At 45.8% G+C, this 18,148-nt stretch overlaps 1 protein-coding gene across 2 annotated transcripts in view; it reads right to left on the reverse strand.

Moving 5' to 3' along the window:
• Gpr19 (G protein-coupled receptor 19) overlaps window positions 1–18,148 on the reverse strand; it is a 37,896-nt gene continuing 19,748 nt past the window's right edge. For both annotated transcript variants that reach the window (XM_059258706.1, XM_059258705.1), the window contains exon 3: window positions 1–1,376. In XM_059258706.1, coding sequence (XP_059114689.1) covers window positions 107–1,354 — 1,248 coding nt within the window. In that variant the 5' untranslated portion in view covers window positions 1,355–1,376 and the 3' untranslated portion in view covers window positions 1–106. The remainder of the gene's footprint in view (window positions 1,377–18,148) is intronic.

Genomic DNA, 18,148 nt, shown 5'->3' on the forward strand with positions numbered 1-18,148 from the left:
TGCACTTTACAAAATAGACAGGTGAGTGAAAACTAAGGAACTCACTCCCCTCTCATAGTTAAAGCCTTTTAATCTCCGCACATAACAGTGAAAGAATTCTTAGAAATTAGACAAAAGTGTTTGGTGGGTTTGAATTGATGGGCCAGGCAAGCTTCTTTTCCCTGGCTTCTCGGTCAAATGAGTCATAGATGGAGTCTTTGGTTATCGTCCTGCTCATGGGAGGGATTTCCGAAATGCCAACATAGTTTCTTTTGGCCATCCTTGAACTGGTGGTGATGGTGTAGGCATTGCTGCGGTAACATTTCATGGAGGACATGCAGAAAGTCTCTTTCATCCCTCTCCGAAAATTGGCATTATAAATTGAGTAGAGAGTGGGTTTCGAGGCTGAAGAGCTGAAGGATACCCATGTGACCGCCGTGAAGACAAGGGAGCTCTTTTTGTAGTCTTGCTCATGGGGGTGCCAGAGCTGAGCCACATGGAAAGGCAGCCAGGAGAATAGAAACACCACGTTCAAGAGGAGAAACATCTTGACCGTTTTCACCTTTGTCCTGGGGACAATGTTCATCGTCCTCCTCAGGGTCCGCCCATCAGTGCCTATCCTCCAGATATACTTTACGACCTTCTGGTAAAATAAGATTATGAGGACAGAGGGAATCACAAAGCCCACCAGGAAGTGGATGACCTTGTAGGCGGTCCCCTCCCAGGAGGGAGGGAGGAAGTAGTTACAATGGCTGTCCCAGCCAGAGCCATAGAAAAAGAAGACGGGCGTCACAAAGGCTGCATCCAGCACCCAGGAGGCTGCGATCATCTTCTTGGCCTTTTCTCTGGACACCTTGAAACTCAGCGGGTAGACGATGGTGTAGAAGCGGTCTATGCAGATGGAGAGGAGCACGTAGATCTGGACGCCGGGAGTGAGATACTGGAAATAGCGCACTACCTTGCACATGGCACTCCCGAGGGTCCACCTTCCAGTGGTGAACTGCAGCACAACAAACGGTGTGCTGGCCACGCTGATGAGGAGGTCGGCACACGCCATGGAGACCACAAAGTAGTTGGTGGTGGACTGAGTCCTCCGGCTCCTGTGGATGACCAGACACACCAGGGAATTGCCAAAGATAGAGAACAACCACAGAGCGCCAAAGAAAATGCTGGCTGTGGCCACCTCTCCAGGGTTCAGTCCATACTGAAGATCTGTCCTGTTGCTCATCCAGCTGTGTTCCTCATGGAAGTCCATCAGGCCATGGGGCAGCAGGGCCTCGGCTGCTTCCATGCAGCTGTGGTTCTGAAGCGGCGCCAGCAGGGTAGCAGTCACCACAGGCGGCTGGTCGTTATCCATTCTGTGAGCAAAAACCATAGTCACTCTTTTCCTCTTAGGTCTAGATAAGACAAGAAGAACAAAGCCTCCTGTTAAAACGCTGTTGTGTAAGCTGGCTACTGACAAGACAATCCTTCTTAGAATATTCACTGTAGTACTGGGTTGCATAAAGACATTTCATTCAAGCGAGTCAGGTGCTTAACCACATCCACTCTTCAAAACATCCCTTTCTCCCTCTTGCTAGTCTCTTTCTTCTCCCAGACAATCTTGCTTCTATGTCATGTCTCTCTCTCTCTCTCACACACACACGTACACACCTACACACATATGTATATATTAATGATTTTATGTATCTATTCAAAATCTACGATCCAGAGATGGGAGAAAACATGTGATACTTGTCTGTCTGCGTCTGAGTTGTTCTGTTACTAAGATCTCCGCTTCCATCCACTTTCCTGTAAATGATATAATTTCATTCTTTATGGATGGACAGGACTCCACTGTGCTCGTGTGTGTGTGTGTGTGTGTGTGTGTGTATGTGTGTGTGTGTGTGTGTGTGTGTGTGTGTGTGTGTGTGAGAGTGAGAGAGAGAGAGAGAGAGAGAGAGAGAGAGAGAGAGAGAGAGAGAAAGAGAGAGATTGATTTTCTTTATTCATCTACTGACTGGTTCCACATCTTGGCTGTGGTGAGTTGTGCTGCAGTAAACACAGATGTGCAGGTACCTCTGTGGCAGGCCAACTTAGAGTCCGTTGTGTGTATTACCCAAGAGTGGCAGAAAGACTATCCATCCACTGTATTTGACACTGACAGAGGTGGTTTGTCAGTGATTAGAACTCGTCCACTGGTAAGAAAATGTAACTACTGATCTGGGTGTGGAGAACTCTATGTGTTCCAGGACAACCAGGGTGATGTAGAGACCCTGTCTCAAAAAAGGGAAAAGGAGGAAAGAAAGGAAGGGAGGGAGGGAGGGAAGGAGGGGGGAAGGGAGGAAAGGGAGGGAGGGAGGAAGAATGGATCCTCAGAAAGATAAGGGAGAAAAAAATCCCGGTAAAATAGCACAGAGGAAGCCGGGCGGTGGTGGCGCACGCCTTTAATCCCAGCACTCAGGAGGCAGAGCCAGGCGGGATCTCTGTGAGTTCGAGGCCAGCCTGGGCTACCAAGTGAGTTCCAGGAGAGGCACAAAGCTACACAAAGAAACCCTGTCTCGAAAAACCAAAAAAAAAAAAAAAAAAAAACAGCACAGAGGAGAAATTCAGAGGGTAGCCTTCTGGGTTGATCTTTGAGGCCCCTTTTTCCTTAGAGACACAACCTCCTTCAAGGCATACCTCCTAAGGTATTTTTCTTTGTGTGTGTGTGTCTGGGTGATGCTCATTTGCCTGTGTGTGGACATTGGTGTATCTTCCTCACTCTCCTCTGTGTTACATTTTAAAACAAATGTGGGTATGGGTAAGTTGTAATATCCACACATTATTTTAAAATTTCTTTAGATTTATGTGTATGAGCCGTTTTCCTACTTGCATGCATGTGCACTGTGTGCAAGCCTGGTGTCTTCAGCAATCAGAAGAAGGTGTTGGATCCCCTGGAACTGGAGTTACAGGCAGTTATAAACCACGATGCATGTGCTGGGAACCAAAGCTGGGGTATCTGCATGAGCAACAAATGCTCTTAACCACTGAGCCACCTCTTCAGGCCCTCCACTGTAGTTTTTGACAAAGGCCTCGGACCGGCTAGCTAGCACCTCCTGAGGTCCTCCTGTCTCCGCTCTGCACCAGAGACAGCAGGACCATTCGGCAGTGCCCAGCCCTTCAAGTGGGTTCTAGGAGACCAAGTCAGGTCCTGGCGCTTGCATGGCAAGTACTTGACTGACTGAGCCATCTTCCAGCCCCCAGTGAGCATGTGTGGTGGGTGCTTTGCAATCAAACTGACCTGACACTTCCCCACGCTTACGAACAAAGGCTGTATTTTCTGCACTTGTGGGCGGAAGCGTAACTGGATAGTAGGTTAGCCTGTCCAGGGCTGTGGTGCCCTGTTGATTCAGCACTTGATGCTTCATGAAATTTTCCCGGTTTTTTTTACTCTAGCTTAGCAGTACACTAGAATCTCCCAGAAACCTCTAAAACAGACTGATTTGGTCCCATCCCCCAGCCCTGGGATTCTGATTTAATGAGTCTGGAATGTAGAAGGCATCAGGGTGTTTCAGAGTTCCCCAGGTGACCCTAATGTTCAGTCACGATGAAGAAACACAACTTCGGAAGGCTTTCCACGTTTCTGTCTTCCCCATTGAATTATGGGTTCTGGAGGAGGTATTGTTCCTTTCTCCATGCCCCACAGAGTCTAACTGAAGTACTTTGCATTAATAATTGCTTGTTAAATATTAACTAAACTGGATCCATAAGGACAGAGAACTTAAATAAACTCCTCCCACCCATGGCTCTGCTAGGAGAATTCAGTGGCAGCGGACAGAAGATCACTGTGTCCTCAGGGAGCTGAGACACTGGTGACCACAGAAAGAGAGGAAACCATGACTGCTGAAAGCGAGAGCGGTAAAACCGGCCTAAGGCAGTCTAAGGCACTAAGGCAGAGGAAGGACAGCTTAGGTGTCCTCAGACAGGTCTAACCCAAAGCAGGGGAAAGCCTGCTCCTTGTCATTCTGGAGTCCCAGAGTAAAAGTTCTCAAAGGCTTCTGCTAGTATGGAAATAAATGCCTTTCAGGGCATGGTTCTGAAATAAAAGGGCGGTTTACTTAGTAACTATGCCTAGAGTCTCCTATACATAGTAATTTTAGAAGTGACAGATACACTGTGAAGTTACATGTTAACTTACATATTCCTGTCTAGCTGAACAAATAATCCCAAAGGTTAGGCGCTTGCTGCCTTATAGGACATTAACCAGTTCTGTGTCTAACCAGCTGACACTGTTTTAATGCTGACTTTTTTTTAAATGCCTCTAAATCTGCATTCTTTCAAATGCTCTTAGAAGCACCCTTATCTGGACTTCTCCTTCAATAGTAAGTGAACAAATCTTTCTTTCACGTTCATCATGTTTGTGTAAGTTACACCATTAACTTTTTGAAACTTATATGTAGTGGATGGAAGAATGGAAAGATGGATGGATGGAAGGATGGATGGATGGATGAATGGAATGATGGATGGAAGGAAGGGTGGGTGGGTGGACGGATGGACAGACAGACAGACGGATGGAAGGAAGGAAGGATGGATGGAAGAATGGATAGATAGAAGGAAGGATGGATGGATGGAAGATCGAATAGAAAGAAGGAAGGATGAATAGATGGATGCATGAGTGGATGGATGGATGGATGGATGGATGGATGGATGGATGGATGGATGAAAGACTGGAAGCTAATGAGATAAAGGGAAGAACCACAAAGAAGAGAGGGATTCTTGGCTGTGAGGACACACACTTTTAATCTCAGCACTAGGGAAGCAAAGGCAAGTGGATCTCTATGAGTGCAAGGCCAGCCAGAGCTGCATAGTGAGACTCTGTCAAAAGAAAACAAACAAAAACCCAGAGGAGCACACACGATGAACGCTGTGTCCTGTGGAGGACCGATCCCAGCTAAGCTGATCAATGGCTAGTTAGTTAGTTTCTACACCATGCAACATCACACCTAGGGAGTTTTAAAACTCCAGTAAGGGGAGCTAGGAGAATGCTCAGTGGGTAAAGTGCTTGCCACACAAATATCCAACAGGGGTCTTAGACCTCCAGAACCCACATAAAAGCTGGTGGGCACGGAAGCCTGGCTATAATACCAGCACGTGGGAGACTGAGACGGGGTTCCCAGGACAAGGTGGCTGGCTGGATTAGCCAGCTCTGCACGCTCTGCTTCAGTGGGAGAGCCTGTCTCTAGAAGTAAGGTAGACCAGAGAAAGACGCCCAGTATCAACCTCTGGCCTCCACACACACATGCACGTGTACCACACATACACGTGCCATACACACATACAAACATCCCTAACAACTGACTGTTTTCCTCCTGAAATAGCCACAAGCTTTATTACAAATACTCATCAGCATTCTCACTGCATAGGAAAACCATTCTTTTTGTTGTTGTTTTGTTTTGTTTTGTTTTGTTTCTCTGTGTAATAGCTAGCCCTGGCTGTCCTGGAAGTTGCTCTATAGACCAGGCTGGCCTCGAACTCACAGAGCTCCACCTGCCTCTGCCTCCCGAGTGCTGGGATTAAAGGTGTGCACCACCCAGCTACCATTCTCATATTTGAGATTTATTTAAAAATGTAATCTGGCGGGGGGTGGGGGGGGGTGGGTGGAAAGATGGCTCAGCAGTTAAGAGCACTGACTGCTCTTCCAGAGGACCCAGGTTCAATTCCCAGCACCCACATGGCAGCTCACAGCTGTCTGTAGCTCCAGTTCCAGGGGACCCGACACCCATGGCAAAAAACACCAATGCACGTAAAATAAAAATTAAAAAAAAAAAAAAGAAAGAGAAAAAAGAAAATAGGTCTTTTAAAAAAATGTAATCTGGGAGTGGTAGTGCATGCCTGTAACCCAACACGTGGGAGGCTGAAGCAGGAAGATTTCTTTGAAGACAACCTGGATGACATAGTGAGATTCTGTCTCCAGAACCGAAAACTAAGTACAGACTGCAGCACCTAAGGTCACTTTAGATAAGTACAGACTGCAGCACCTAAGGTCACTTTAGATAAGTACAGACTGCAGCACCTAAGGTCACTTTAGATAAGTACAGACTGCAGCACCTAAGGTCACTTTAGATAAGTACAGACTGCAGCACCTAAGGTCACTTTAGATAAGTACAGACTGCAGCACCTAAGGTCACTTTAGATAAGTACAGACTGCAGCACCTAAGGTCTCTTCAGATAGCAGTGGCAATTCGATTACAGCGGGGCCATGACAGCATTAATCTCACCCCCAGTTAGTACTTCCTGTGGTCAAGGATGGCCTATGTGTAACTCTTAGAGCAGATACTACTTACTAGTCGGTTTCACAAGTGAGAGGAGCCTGAGGCTTTCCCCTCGGTCACACAGTTGGAAATGGTGGCCACCTCAGGCGCTTCACTCCCTGGGTGAGCTTCATGCACAGAGACAAGGGGCTTGACCTGAATCCAGAGGGTCACACAAGCTGTACTTGGGAGCCTTTCTGGATTCCTCATCCAAAAGCAGAAGTATCCAGTTATCCCCCAGATCCTCCTGCCTACCCACAGATAACAAACATCTCCTCAACTTGAACTCTGGAATTTGTGATACGTCCGTCCCTAGCTGGGAGCTACTGACAGCTGATGGCTGCTGGGGAGGCAGTCAGTTTCTTTGGGGATACGACTATGCTCCACTGGATGGTCCCACAGCAATGCATATATGGGCAACACAAATTGGACTTGGCGAGTTATTAAAAACAAGAACAAAAACAGGTCAGGCATGGAGGTGCACCCCTGTAATCCCACCACTCTAAGGCAGAGTGCTTCTACTCTGTACTTCAAACTCCGCAAATCTGGGGGTGGTCTGGTCTATTTATTGAGTTCCAGGCCAGCCAGGGCTACATAGTAAGACCCCATCTCAACCAAAACACACAAAAACATGATTCTGAAAGGCAGGGGTGAAGGGGGAGATTGACAGGAGTTGGACAGGGGAGCTGGGGTCAAATATGATCAAAATACATTGTTTGCATGTATGAAATTCTCAAAGAATATATAAAAAGGTTACATATTTAAAAAGAAATATGCAACATGGCGAGCTGTTTAAAAATCACAGCCACCACCTGGGGAGTGGTGGCACACGCCTTTAATCCCAGCACTTGGAAGGCAGAGGCTGGTGGATCTGAGTTTGAGGTCAACCTGGTCTACAGAGCAAGTTCCAGGACAGCCAAGCTTAGGCAATGAAAGTAACCATCAAAAACAGAAAGCTGAGAAGATGTAATTGAATAACAAGGCCATGTTCCAGCCCCAGCAAGCAGCAGAATTTAGCAGCTTTGGCTGTGGTTCTGGATTTAGAGTTAAGGAATGTGTCAGGGGTGTCCCTGAATGCAGGCCTAGAAAGGCCACTGCGTGAAGCTGTGAAGTTGAAGTCTGGATTGCCTTGGAGACCCCAAGATGTTAGAGATGCCAGAGTCGTGGGATACCCACTGAGGAGAGCTGCTAACAGGGAGTGGAACCAGCCCGAGAGAGAGAAGTAAGTTGCAGTCAACAAAGCTGAATGGAGTTGGAGATGGGAAGAGTGCTTTGACATCAGACATGGAGATGCGGAATTTAGAGTTTGCCTGGCTGGTTTTCAGTCTTGCCTTGGTCCAGTATTTCCTCACTATGCTCCCTTCCCTACATTTTGGAATGGTAATGTGTATCCTGTGCCATTATACGCTGGAAGTATGTGATCTACTTTTTTATTTTAATTTTATAAGGGATTACAGTTAAGAGATTGCACGAACCTCAAAAGAGACTTTGAACATTGTTGTGACTGTAATAGACTATGGGGACTTTTGAAGTTGGACTAAATGTATTTTGCATTATGATATGGCTATAAGCCTTTGGGGGCCAGGGAGTGGAATGTGGTGATTTGAAAGAAAATGTCCTCCAAAGGGAGTGGCATTTTTAAGAAGTGTGGCCTTGTTGGAGCAGGTGTGGTGTTGGGGGAAGTGTGTCACTGTGGAGGCGGGCTTTGAGGTATCATATGTGCTTGAGCCAAACCAGTGACTCAGTCCACTTCCTGTTGCCTTCATATCAAGATGTAGCCAGCACTATGTCTGCCTACACACTGCCATGTTCCCTGCCATGATGATAATGGGCTGAACCTCTGAAAATGTAACCCACCCCCAATTAAGTGTTTTTCCTTTGTAAGAGTTGTCATGGTATCTCTTCACAGTAATGGAAACCCAAACTAAGACATATTCACACCACAGAAATAGACAAACATGATAATTTTTTATCATCTTCTCTATAGAGCCAGTTACTGAACAACTACTAGCATGCCACTTCCAGGAAAACAAGTTCACAGCATGCCCCTGAACTTACAGAAGCTTCTGGATGCTTGCTGTCTGGCCCTGAGCTAAGAGACTGGGGTGGAGACACTGTGATAAATGCTTTATAGAATCCCTTAAGGTAGCCACCAACATACCTGCAGGGAGGAAATGGAAAACCAATGAAAGTAACATGTTCTAAATGATAATTAGGTACACTAGGCCCTTCACAAAAGCCATTTTTCCTTAACAAGTCCAAACTATGGGACTAATGTTAGTGTGATCACTATAGCACATGATGTGTGATACGGCTTTGAAGACCTGAGTTGACAATACTTAAGGTTGTGGGTTTTTGTTTTTGTTTTTCCGAAATCACCTGTGACAATCAAAACTAAAAAATATCAGAAAGTCTGCATGTTTAACATGATTTTAGGTGGCCAGGAAAGCTTGTATCCTTCAGTCTCTCTCATAACTACAGCAACACTCTTTTAAAGTCAAGGTCTCCACAGGCATAGTGACACATGCCTGTAATTTCAGCACTAGGAGACAGGAAGACCATTGAGAGTTGAAGGCCAGCCTGGTCTACATAGCAAGTTCTATGCCAGCTAGTTTCAGACTCTGTCTCAAAAGACATAAGAAGGGCCAGTGATTCTCAGTGGAGCATCTGCCATGCAAGCCTGAGAAGCTGAGTTAGAATCCTAGAACCCACATGGAGAGAGAAACAGCTCCCAAAAGTTGTCCTCTGACTTCCACTTGCACACTATGGCATGCACACGCCCACACGTACATACATCATGCACATACACACAATAATGTTTTTAATTTAAGGACATAAAACTTTATTAAAATGTAACTTCTTTTTAAAGAACACATTATATATGGGTCCTGATCTCTAGGACCTATTCAAGTACCAAAGTCCATGGTTTTAGTGAAAATGAATGCAGGCCTATCCTGTGATACACTGGTCTTGGCGGGCTGGGCAGTGTTGCAGCATCAGTGATTACAGGAGTCTGAGGATAGCACCTTAACAATGATTCTGCCCAGAGCTCAGCCCAGCTCCACAGTGTGGGACCATAGGCCAGGGCTGAGGATGAGACATACAGCCCTACCCTTGGCCTCAGACATCAGAGAAGGACTACCCTTCTTTAGGTGTCTCGTGATGAACAACTGTGTACTTGAGGCTGGCCTTGGATTGCCCTCTAGGGCTAAAACAGTGTCAACACACAAAACCATAGCCTTGAGTAAACCCAGACTTAGGATGCCATCTAGTGTGTCAGCAGAGCATCCACAGATATACAGGCTTGCTTGAACTACAATGACAAACTAAAACGTGCCAGAGTATGAAGACAGGGACAGATAGCTAACCTTTCAATGTCCAGCCCATAGTCCACACTAACAAGCGTTAAGAATGTTTGAGAGTTGGGGAACAGGTTTGCAGAAAGATGGTTCAGCAGGTAAAAGTGTTTGCCTTGAAATCTTAGATACTTGAATCCATTGCTCTAACTGAAGTAAGGAGGGGAGGAGAGAACCAACTTAAGTTGTCCTCTGGCCGGGCGGTGGTGGCGCACGCCTTTAATCCCAGCACGAGGGAGACAGAGGCAGGTGGATCTCTGTGAGTTCGAGGCCAGCCTGGTCTACAGAGCAAGTTTCAGGACAGCCAGAGCTACACAGTTTATATATATAAATATAAATATATCACCCTCACCCAAAAATAATAAAAATTGTTATATATAACATTGCTATTCATTGTTACACACACACACACACACACACACACACACACACACACACACACGGAGTGAGAGAGAGTATGTGTCCAATATAGTAACCAATGGTGACTTTAGTAGCCCATTTCCTGGAATGGACAGGTCCTCCAGATGTAAAGTCATAAGGGAAGAACAGAGTTTGATGGCACCACAGCCCAAAGGGCCTCACAGACATCTCGGGAACATCCCATTCAACAACTGCACGTGCCTTCTTCCAAGCAACACAGGGACCACTCCCAGGACAGACAGGCCACAAAACAGTCTCAACAAGTGACAGCACACCAAACACCTGAAATCATAGTGAGTCTATTTTCCAACTATAGTGTAATAAAACTAGAAATCAGTCACAGAAAACTGTGTAAACTGTACAAATATGTGGACGTTAACTTATTCTTGAACTTCCTTGGATCAAGGAAGAATTTTTAAAGTTTCTTTCCTTTTTCTTTCTGTTTGTTGTTGTTTGTTTCAGACAGGATCTCACATGTCCTAGGCTGGCTTCAAACCTGATACACAGCCAAGAATGACCCTGAACCTCTTTCTTTGTTTTGTTCTGTTTTTTGTTTTTTTTTGAGACAGGGTTTCTCTATGTAGCCTTGGCTGTCCTGGAACTCACTCTGTAGACCACGCTGGCCTCGAACTCACAAAGATCCGCCTGTCTCTGCCTCCCTCGTGCTGGGATTAAAGGCATGCGCCACCACTGCCCGGCCGACCCTGAACTTCTAATCCTCCTGCCTCCACCTCCCAAGTGCCAGGATGTTAGGTGCTGCCTCTAATCTTAGTACTAGAGAGGAATGAGTTAGGAGGGATGCAGATGTGAGATCAACAGCAGCTATATAGTGAGTTGCAGGCCAGCCCTACAGTATAAGATGACACTGTCTCAGAAAATAAAGAGTATAATAACAATAAATTCAAAGTTGAATCTTTTGTTTGTTTGTTTGTTTGTTTTTCCAAGACAGGGTTTCTCTGTGTAGCCCTGGCTGTCCTGGATCTCACTCTGTAGCCCAGGCTGGTCTCCAACTCACAGAGATCCGTCTGCCTCTGCCTCCCAAGTGCTGGGATTAAAGGCATGCACCACCACCGCCACCACCACCACCCGGCTCAAAATTGAATCTTGCTTCATTCCTTAAAAACTCTCACAAGCCAGGCAGAGGCAGGCAGATCTCTGTGAGTTCGAGCCAGTCTGGGCTACAGAGTGAGTTCCAGGAGAGGCTCCAAAGCTACACAGAGAAACCCTGTCTCAAAAAACAAAACAAAAAAACAGCCGGGCAGTGGTGGCACACACCTTTAATCCCAGCATCTGGGAAGCAGAACCAGGTGGATCTCTGAGAGTTCGAGGCCAGCGTGGTCTACAGAGCGAGATCCAGGACAGGCACCAAAACTATACAGAGAAACCCTGTCTCTAAAAACAAACAAAACTAAACAAAACAACAACAAAACAATAACATAAAAAACAAAAACAAAAACAAAACTCTTAACAAGTTAGGAATAGAAAAAACATAAACATACCTCAACACAACAATAAAAGCCAAACACAATGAGTGGGGGAAGGCTGAAAATCTTTCTCTCAGATGGAACAAGGGTGCCCTTTTCCATCACTTTTATTTATTGTTATACTGAAAGTCACAAGCAAAAGAAAGAAACAAGAATATACCAAAGTGGCAAAGAACAAGCCAAGTTGTCAGTTTGCAGATAGTATGCTCTAATGTGAAGAAAACCCTCAGGTACCACTGAAAACTATCTGAATAAGCAAATTCGGCAAAGTTACAGGGTACAAAATAAATACACAAAAGCCAATAGCTTGATATACACCAAGAGCAAATTACCTAAACTAGGATCAAGAAAGCAACCTCGGGGCTGGAGAGATGGCTCAGAGGTTAAGAGTACTGACTGCTCTTCCAGAGGTCCTGAGTTCAATTCCCAGCAACCACATGGTGGCTCACAGCCATCTGTAATGAGATCTAGTGCTCTTTTCTGGCCTGCAGGCATACATGTTGTATACATAATAAATAAATAAATCTTTAAAAAAAAAAAAAAAAGAGGGCTGGAGAGATGGCTCAGAGGTTAAGAGCACTGACTGCGCTTCCAGAGGTCCTGAGTTCAATTCCCAGCAACCACATGGTGGCTCACAACCATCTGTAATGAGATCTGGCGCCCTCTTCTGGCCTGCAGGCAGAACACTGTATACATAATAAATAAATTAATTAAAAAAAAAAAAGAAAAAGAAAGAAAGCAACCTCATTTATAGTGGCTGTAAAACATACATCTAGGAGGAAATGTAATCAAAGATGTGAAAGCCTGTGACACTGAAACTGTAAAACACTAAGAGAAGAAATAGGAGATGAGGAGGGTCAGAGGAGGGAGGGAAAGAAAGGGGGAGGGGAAAAGGAAAAGAAAAGGAAGTTTGTGTTCATGGATAGAAGAATCAGTATTGTTAGACGTCCATAATGCTCAAAGTGATCTCTAGATTCAACACAACCTCTGACAAAACACCAATGACATTCGTTATAGAATTAGGAAAAAAACAATTTATATCAAATCACAAAAGCCCCAAATAGCCAAAGCCAAGCTGTAGTAATCAAGCCAGCATGGTACTGGCATTGACGCACACACACAGACACACAGACACACAGAAATCGAGGGTTGTCAGGGAGCCTGCTCAGATGGTCCCACAGGTAAAGGCACTTGCTGCCAACCCTGACAACTTGAGCTCCATCCCTGGAATCCAGAGTAGAAAGACAAAACTGACTTCCACAAGTTGTCCTCTGACTTCCACATTCCTGCCATGGCAAACACAGCAACCTTCCCCTCATCAAAAAAAAAAAAAAAAAAAAAGAAAAGAAAAGAAAAAAAAATGTAAACACCAAACACATGCACTCCTAAAAGTGAACTACACAACTAAACCCAACTGATTTTTTACAAAGGTTCAGAACACATATTGGAGAAGGGACTTTTTTTTTTTGTTTTGTTTTCAATAAACAGTGCTGAAAAAACAGGATTATCTTCAAGAAAAAGGATGAAATTAAATTCCACTTCTTGCCAGGTATAAAAAGAACTAAAAGTGGATGAAAGGTTTGAATGCTAGCCCTCGAACTGAGAAACTACTAGAAGGAAGCAAGGAAGGCCGAGGACACCAGGATTGATGAGATCTCTTTGGACGGCATCCTAGTTCACTCTGTGGAGTTGACACAGCCTAGAGTCATCTGCGAAGGGACTTTTGGCTGTTGTGGGGATTTTCTTGATTATTAACTGAGGTGGGGACCCAGGCCACTGTGGGAGGCAGCATCCCTTGGGCAGGTCTTCCTGGCCTGTATAGGAGAGCTAGCTAATAAGCACGGGTCTGCAAACCAGCCAGGAGGCAGCACTTCTCATGCAGTTCCTGCTCGAGCTCCTGCCCAGACTTCCCTCCATGATGGACTGTATTCTGTAAGCTGAATGTAAGCCTTTCTTCTGCTAAACTACTTTGGATCACAGGTTTTTATCACAGCAACGAAGAGGAAGTCAGGAAAGATAGGATGCTGACAATACAGGAAACAAAGACAAAATCAGACAGATAGATGGGGGCTGGAGAGAGGGCTCGGCAGTCAGAGTGCTGGCGGCACACCTGCTGCTCTTGCAGAAGACCACTTCTGTTCCTAGCACCCATGTCTGGCAGTTCACAATTACCTGGAACTCTAGCTACAGGGGATCACTTTCTTCTGGCCACGATGGGCATCTGCACGCACAGGTACATACACACACAGACATATACATACAGACAGAAATACAAATAAAGTAATCTTCCTTTCAAAAAGAAGGGAGGGAGGGAGGAAAGGAATGAGAGTCCATCAAACTAAAAGGCTCTGCTCGACTTCTAGGGAAGGTAGAGGATTAGAAGCTGCATTGTAATACAGTGCAGAAGAGTCAGGATAAGAATTGATTCCAAAGAGGAAAAACATTGTGAGTTCACAAAGGCTGTGACAGGACCACCAAACAGTTCAGAGAAACTCAGCAAAAAGAACAGAGCTGCCCCAAGGACCCGAAGATGGACAGCCATTGTGGGGAGCACACATCCACATGCCACTGGCCCAGATAAGAGACATCCAAGGGATGCAAGGGGAGAACAGGACATCTTAGGGCACAGAGGATCTGCTTGTGCAGTGGGACCTACGGCGGGAGGTAGCTGCCCTGGTGGTTAGGTGCTGACCCCATCAACTGAGAATCACTTTGGAGTTTAATAGCCCTGAGTCCAAAGTCAGTCTGTGGTCAACTTCTGGCCTGACCTAGCCGCCATGAGGGTCACTGCTGTAGAGGGATCATACATGTCCACAGCTGCACCCCTACAGAAGGGTGATGAACGCTTGATGCGTCTGGAGTATGAAGACAGGTCTGCCTGGACAGATCTCAGTGCTGTGGTTTCCTCCCCTACACCTGCCAGCTCGAGCAGTAGCCACCACAGGGTCTAAACACTGGAGAGCCTTGGGAGGGTGGGAGCGCCTGCCCACACACGGCTGCCAAGTTAACTGTGGAAACAAAGGCCCAGGGGTGCACCAAGGGAAACACCTGTCCAGCACAGGCAACACTAGCACACATCACAGGGAGGACACGTCTTCAAAGTCACGGCCCCTGCCCCTGGCTTCAGCTCCCTGACAGACCCAGCAAGAGGCTCCTCCAAAAGTTGCTTTCCCCTGTGTTTCCTGTCTTCTTTTTTGCTGTACGTTTCAGTGCTTTTGCTTTGTCTTACTTCTTAGGTGCATGCATATGTGTACATGTTTGCATGTGTGTGTGGAGACAGGACAATCGTAGGTGTCTTTCTCAGGAATGCTGTCCACCTCCTTTGTGACAAGTGTTTGCCATTGGCCCTAAGGTCATTAATTAAACTAAAATGGCTGGCCAGCAAGGCCCTAGGATCCTCCTGTCTCTCCCTCCCCAGCACTGGGATTCCATCCACGATGCCCAGCATCCTTACCACACCTAGCACGGTACACAGGAGCTGGGCAGTAATCTCAGGTCCTCCTGATCACAGAGCAAGCGCTTTACTTGACTGAGACCCCTAAACAACTTTATCTTATTATTTTTTACTTTAAAAAAAGATTTATTTATTTATCATATATACAATGTTATATACATGTTATATATGCCTGCATGCCAGAAGAGGGCACCAGATCTCATTATAGGTGGTTATGAGCCACCGTGTAGTTGCTGGGAATTGAACTCAGGACCTCTGAAGAGCAGCCAGCGAGTACTCTTAACCTCTGAGCCACCTCTCCAGGCCCTATCCTATTATTTTTTTAAGTTTTTGTATTTTTTTATTTAGACAAGGGATCATAGCCCAAGTTGGCCCCAAATTTGAAATGTAGTCATGGATGTCCCTTAAACTCCTAATCCTTCTACGTCTACCTCCCAAACCCTGAGATTACAAGTGTGCACCCAAGCCTGGCTTTTACAGGAACTGTTTTTTCCTTTTGCCGTGTGGGCCCCAGTGATCCAATCCTGGTTGTCAGGCCTGGCAGCAAGCACCTTTACTGGCTGAGCCACCTTGCTGGCACTCTGTACATTTTAGGTATGAAGAGGTTGTAGAAGCCAGAGGCTGGGCACCAGGGCTTCAGTCTGGCAGTTCTTAGCTGGAAACAACTTTACGTCCCAGGAGACATATGGCAACGTCTAGAGATATTGGTTACTGGTATCTGGGAGGAAGAATCCAAGGATGCCGCTAAACATTCTACAACAAATATCAAAGAATTATCTGCCCCAAATACTAAATGTGGTGACAAAATGCTGCAGAGCTAGCCCGGCTGGGTTTCAGCTCACAGTATGTGTGGCCACTGGCGAGTTAATGTCTTTGTGCTTATTGTTCTCATCTATAAAATGACAGTGCCTACTGATATGTTGCCAGAATAAAGTACACGAGAAAGGGTTAATCCAAGTGTGCTGTTGTATGGTCGAAAGTCCAACACTTGGGAGGCAGAGGCAGGAGGATAAGCAGTTCATTTCTAGTTCCGGGGATCCAATGCCCTCTTCTCGTTTCCAATGGCGCGTGTGCGCGCGCGCGCGCGCACACACACACACACACACGTAACTGAAAGTTTTCTCCGGGTCCCACCAAGCCCCCTCAGTCCCACAGCCCACTGATAATCACTCAGAAGCTTATATTAATTAAAACTGCTTGGCCATTAGCTCAGGCTAACTACTGACTAGCTCTTACACTTAAATTAACCCGTAATTCTTATACATGTTTAGCCACGTGGCTTGGTACCTTTTCTCAGTTCTGTTTTCACATCCTTTGTGTCTGGCTGGCGACTCCTCACTTTTCCCAGAATTCTCTTCTCTGCTTGTCCCACCTATACTTTCTGCCTGGCTACTGGCCAATCAGCATTTTATTTATTAACCAATCAGAACAACACATTTACAGCATACAGAGAGATATCTATAGCACGCGCTTGCGCGCACACACACACACACACACACACACACACACACACACACACACGTTAAAAAATAACAACAACAAAGAAAGGAGCCAAACGAACTATTTGGAGGGCACCCAGGCAGGGGGATCGGGATCTGTCCCTGGTCTATGGGCAGGCTTCTGGGAATCCGGTGCCTGTGGTGTGACGCCTTGCACAGCCTGGGTGCAGTGGGAAGGGGATCTGCCTAGGCTCAGTGTGCTGGGCTCTGCTGACTCTCCATGGGAGACCTCGATTTGGGTGATGTAGGGATGCGGGGTGGCTTGGGAGAGAGGGCTAGGAGGTGGGAGAAGGGAGGGGGGATCTGCGGGTAGTATGTGGAGTGAGTAGAAAATTTCTTAATAAAGAAAAATGAAAGAAAAAAATAAAAAATAAAATAAAAAGAATTAAGGAAAAAAAGAAAGAAAGAAAGAAAGGAGCCAAAAATACTATCTAGAACAAAATGAGAACTCAACAAATATCTGCTTTTAGTGATACACATTAAAAAAGACTAAAAAAAACATCAGGATTTTAACATGTTCTTGCTTAGCACTCTGTATCTTCCCAATTTACTTAAAAAATATGCACCGTGTTTTGCCTGCATGTATGCCTGTGCATTACCTGCATGCCTAGTTACTCTCAAAGTCCAGAAAAAAGCATCAGGTTCCCTGAAACTGGAGTTAAGACAGTTGCGAGCCACCATGTGGGTCCTGGGAATTGAACCTGGGTCCTGTGGAAGAGCTCCAGGGCCCACTTTTCCAATTTTTGAGAACTATGTTTTTATTATTCTAATACCTAAATACATTATTTTTAAAGAACAGAGGAAAGAACATTACTGGCAATATACTAGGACCAAGGAGAACTAGTTTAATGCTGGCTACTAGTTGTGAGTTTAGACGGGTTAGTTAATCTCTGAGCTGTAGTTTCCTCCGGGCTAATACAGTATATCAGAGTTGCTCCGAAGGTTAAATATGACAGCTGCCTGGTGCCTGGGAGAGTCTGTTACACGAGACGCCTCTTTAAAGTTTCTGCCAAGGGGAAGTGACACTACAAACAGGGTAATAAATCATGACAGTGACTCTCCTGCTCTTAACCTATGCCCTCAGAGAAGTCAACGCCATTTCATTCCACCTTTCGCCATGGCTCACGGAGGATACAGCACCCACACTTGGCCCTTGGCTCTATTCCCTGCCCTTCTGATACATACACCCTAGGGAGAGACGCAACTACACTACAAGATGGGACCTAGCCATCGCTCTCTCAGAGTCTGCACTCGGGTTTGCTGTCCACTTCCTCACAGATCTTTCACACCTACCCTCCAAATCAAAACCATACTGTGAGGGTCTCTCCTCAAGGCAATGACTCTACTTTCTCTGTTCTGTCTTCTGTTCAGCAAGTTCAGTGGGCTGCTCCTTTCAGATTCAAAGGGGCGGGTAGAAAGCCAGCTGGGCCTCAACTGTGCTGCCCTGTATCTATGCAGTTGGCAAGCAGTGCAACTGCTCTTCCAACAGGCTGCTGTTCTGCTGTGTAGCAAACTTAGCAGGTGACACTGGTTTAATTAGATAGCAAAATAATAAAGGCTGTATTATGTGTCTGATCATGAGGGTGACTAGTTTAATCACAGTTAGCTTGCCAACTTGAAGTCACATCCTAAGCAAGCTTTCAAAAATGTCCTAGCAGGGCTGGGACTGTCGCCTGCCAGTACA

Source organism: Peromyscus eremicus, chromosome 3 (assembly GCF_949786415.1).
Source record: "Peromyscus eremicus chromosome 3, PerEre_H2_v1, whole genome shotgun sequence".
NCBI classification, from domain to species: domain Eukaryota; kingdom Metazoa; phylum Chordata; class Mammalia; order Rodentia; family Cricetidae; genus Peromyscus; species Peromyscus eremicus.